The sequence below is a fragment of the Echinops telfairi genome, unplaced genomic scaffold, assembly GCF_000313985.2.
Source record: "Echinops telfairi isolate 266 unplaced genomic scaffold, ASM31398v2 ScPeMD7_25;HRSCAF=90, whole genome shotgun sequence".
NCBI classification, from domain to species: Eukaryota; Metazoa; Chordata; class Mammalia; order Afrosoricida; family Tenrecidae; genus Echinops; species Echinops telfairi.
The window spans coordinates 6,615,243-6,618,453 of record NW_022103922.1 but is presented as its reverse complement, the minus strand read 5'-3'; the positions used below and the strand labels follow the sequence as shown (position 1 = coordinate 6,618,453).

General features: G+C 55.1%; 1 protein-coding gene across 1 annotated transcript in view; it reads right to left on the bottom strand.

Moving 5' to 3' along the window:
- Positions 1 to 3,211, bottom strand: part of CDC37L1 (cell division cycle 37 like 1) — a 36,955-nt gene that overhangs the window by 22,399 nt on the left and 11,345 nt on the right. The window contains exon 4 of the mRNA XM_004714556.2: positions 1,668 to 1,949. Coding sequence (XP_004714613.2) covers positions 1,668 to 1,949 — 282 coding nt within the window. The remainder of the gene's footprint in view (positions 1 to 1,667; positions 1,950 to 3,211) is intronic.

The following is a 3,211-nucleotide window of genomic DNA, read 5'->3' as shown; positions in this document are numbered from 1 at the left end:
GGACACGACGCTGTTCAACTGTGGATTCTGAAAGGCCTCCTGGCAGCAGGGTCCTCAAGACCCCTGTCCTAAGACACAAACTGTCCCTAAACATGAGCGCCACAGTACCATACTGACCTTTTCCAAGTGGACACACTCTGTCTTCTACTCTAATGCTGCAAAAGCAACTGGGAATACGGCAGATAGTTTCAGCCACGCCAGGTCACAGGGGACCCGGTGTGGAGACACTGCACTCAGTACATGTCCAGCTACTAGGTTCAGAGGATTGGTGGTTTCGAACTGCTCACCTTTTGGTGAGCAGCCCAATTTGTAACCCACGATGCTCCTTAGAGGCAAAAGGGACTAAGTAATTTCTGAAAGCCTTTTCAGTGCTAACTCGTGTACCACTAGGTCCAGTACTACCTGAGGGTCCCTGCTAACAAAACTGTGCTGCCGGCACAGGACATCAGCCAGCACTCGGGTGCCACAGCCAGCCCCTCCCACACGCTTTTACAACATTCACCAATCCAATCTTCACACCCAGCCGGTGGCAAAAGGGACGGATAACGACTTCTGATTTATCCTGGAGGCTTCAAGATGCCGATGACTTGCCCAAGGTCACAAAGCCAGCGAGTGAGGAAGCCCAGTCTTGAGTAAGGCTGTCGCCACAAGCACCCACTCCTTACTTATCATTGACACCATCAGGTTCCAAAGGCCAGGTTCTTATGGGAAATGATTTGTTTCCCGTTTTCAAACCATGCGTGTCTGCTTTTTCCCCTGAAACCATGACCACAGGAGCAATCACAGCTGAGTTACCGACATGGTCACCATAGTGACAAGTCCAACCCACCCACCACCCGCCTGCCTGCCATCAGGAAGACCTGGCTCAGCCAGACTACCGTTCTTGACGGGTGACCAGTGGATTTGAAGGGCTACCAGGGTTCCCAGGACGAGTCCACTTGTGGACCTTGTGCGTGCGAAAGCATGGCTAGGAGACTTGGCTGGACAAAGCTGGGCTGTGTGCAACTGGGCTAAGGGCAACTCAGCTACCTGCTTCAGCTTCCAGGGCGCTGCCCTCCCCTCTGCATTCACTCTCCAGGCGGCTCAGGGCTTCCCTGGAGGTGTTAAAGACAGGGGGTCTGGCTGAGCCCTGGCTTGCTACGGATGAGGCTCCAGGACTGTCCAACACCACTACATTCACACGCACTGCTTCCCAGCACCCTCTCATATGCACCCCAGCAATTGCGGATCCCCACAGGCTCAGGTGGCCTGAGTGTGTGCTGGGAGACCATAGTCCCAGGAGGCCAGTTCCATGTGGCAGCTGGGTAAGAGGGAGCCAGTGCACAGGGCAATGTGGCCCAGCTTCCTATGGCTACCAGGCCCACCACTACCGCACAAGTGGAGGTTTCGCTGTTGTCATTAAGGGGAGACAGTTGACAAGTGAGGGGGAGGAGGGGAAGAGGTACTTGGATTAAGTACTAGCCACATTAGAGCCTCCCAGCGACACCGGTCTCCATCACAAGCACGCTTCATAAAACCCCATCAAGACCCATAAAACCCCATCAAGACCCGACACCTTCCACGAAGAGAGGGTTCTGTCACTCTGCTGAGTGTGCGTGCCTGCTCTGCACAGTGCCAAGTGTCCCGCACCTCACCGCATGTTCCCTGTGGCACGCAGAAGGCCGTACCTTATTGAAGACATCCTTGCTGATGGCGTCCGTGCTCCACAGACACGTGCGCTCTCTCTGCACGAGCGCCGCCTCCTTCTGCCGCCACTGCTCCTCCCGCTGCCTCAGCTCCGAGACCGCCGTCTGCACCCGGGCACGCTCCTGGTCCAAGGACTCCGAGTTATGCAGTGCTAGGCTGCCCAGTTTCTGCTGTGCTTCCGCCAGGTTCCACTTGCACGCCACAGAACTCTTCACGAACTCTTTCTGCTTTTGGCAAGCCAGCTCGATGCCGCGGCTGTACATCTAGGGGACAAACAGGGCTCTGCATGTCAGAAAGGGCAGGACCACAACAGGCAGTTTTGACCCGCAAGCTCTCAGACAGACGTTGTGGGGACACCGCGCCCTGGCCTGTGTGCAGTTGGTTACATTTGTTTCACAGGCCTTGTCTTTCTGAGCCCTAGGTTCATCTGCGTCCCTCCCACTACAGAAAGGCCTGGCCTTCAGCACAATGCCCTGCAGGGCGGGGCTCAACACGCATTTGGTTTACAGTCGTCAGAATCCTCACACATCGGGCAATGAGAACAGAGCTGACATTCAGTCATGCTCACCACCCAACCTGGAGAGAAGCAGGCCTTGAAACGTGGGAGTAGAAGTCTTGGCTGCAAAGAACCTTTGATTCAAAAGTAACCACTTGTTGGCTTCAGTTTTCGTTCTGGGCCATCCTGAGAGCCCCTGTGATCTCCAAACATCTCTGTGAAAATTCCTATAGAAACTGACCATAGACCCTCCTAGAAAACCAAAACCAACCCAGAGGAGCCACCAGCCCCAGTGTGCGTGCTCCCTGGACAGCGGCAGGTGCTCAACGAGGACGGACACCCACAGTGCGAAGGCCACCACACAGGGGGCGTCTCTGCTGCCATTTCCCAAACAACACCTGAAGGCATGTTCTCGATGATTTCTTAGCCAAATGTCACCAATTTTAAGCAACTTCTTCCACATACTTTCTCTCCATTGTGTTCCCCTACCTGCTTCATTCACCATGGCTGCTGCTAGAACTCAAACCCTTTCCATGGCACACCTCAAGGACACAAATCAGGCCTGCTTGTCCCCAGTGCTCCCAGGCCCCTCTCCACTCGGGTAGCGTGCGTGAGGCATCCCATGTCTGACATTCCACCCAAGACCCGGTTCAACACCATCTCACTTCCGGCGACCCCTCAGACTAATCCCAGGGACACTGGTGTTTGCTTGGCCCTCAGCCCTCCATGAGCACCACAAGCCCTCCCCATCTCCTGGGTAACCCTGGCAGGGGTCCATCTTCCTGGCTCCTGGTCTCGCAACCCTAAACGGCCTCTTAGCCCTTCCCTTGCCATTCAGAGTAGGCAGGCTTCCAGCATGCCACCTTCACATGGCCTGGCATCTATGTGTGCTAACCAAACTACCAGCCTCTTGAGGGGGTTGAATTCAGTAAGAACTAGATGAATAAAACCACCTCCATTCTGGGGACAGAGACCAGGTGGTCCTGAAGGATGCTGAGGTGGGTAGCCCTTAAGACCATTAATCCCCCC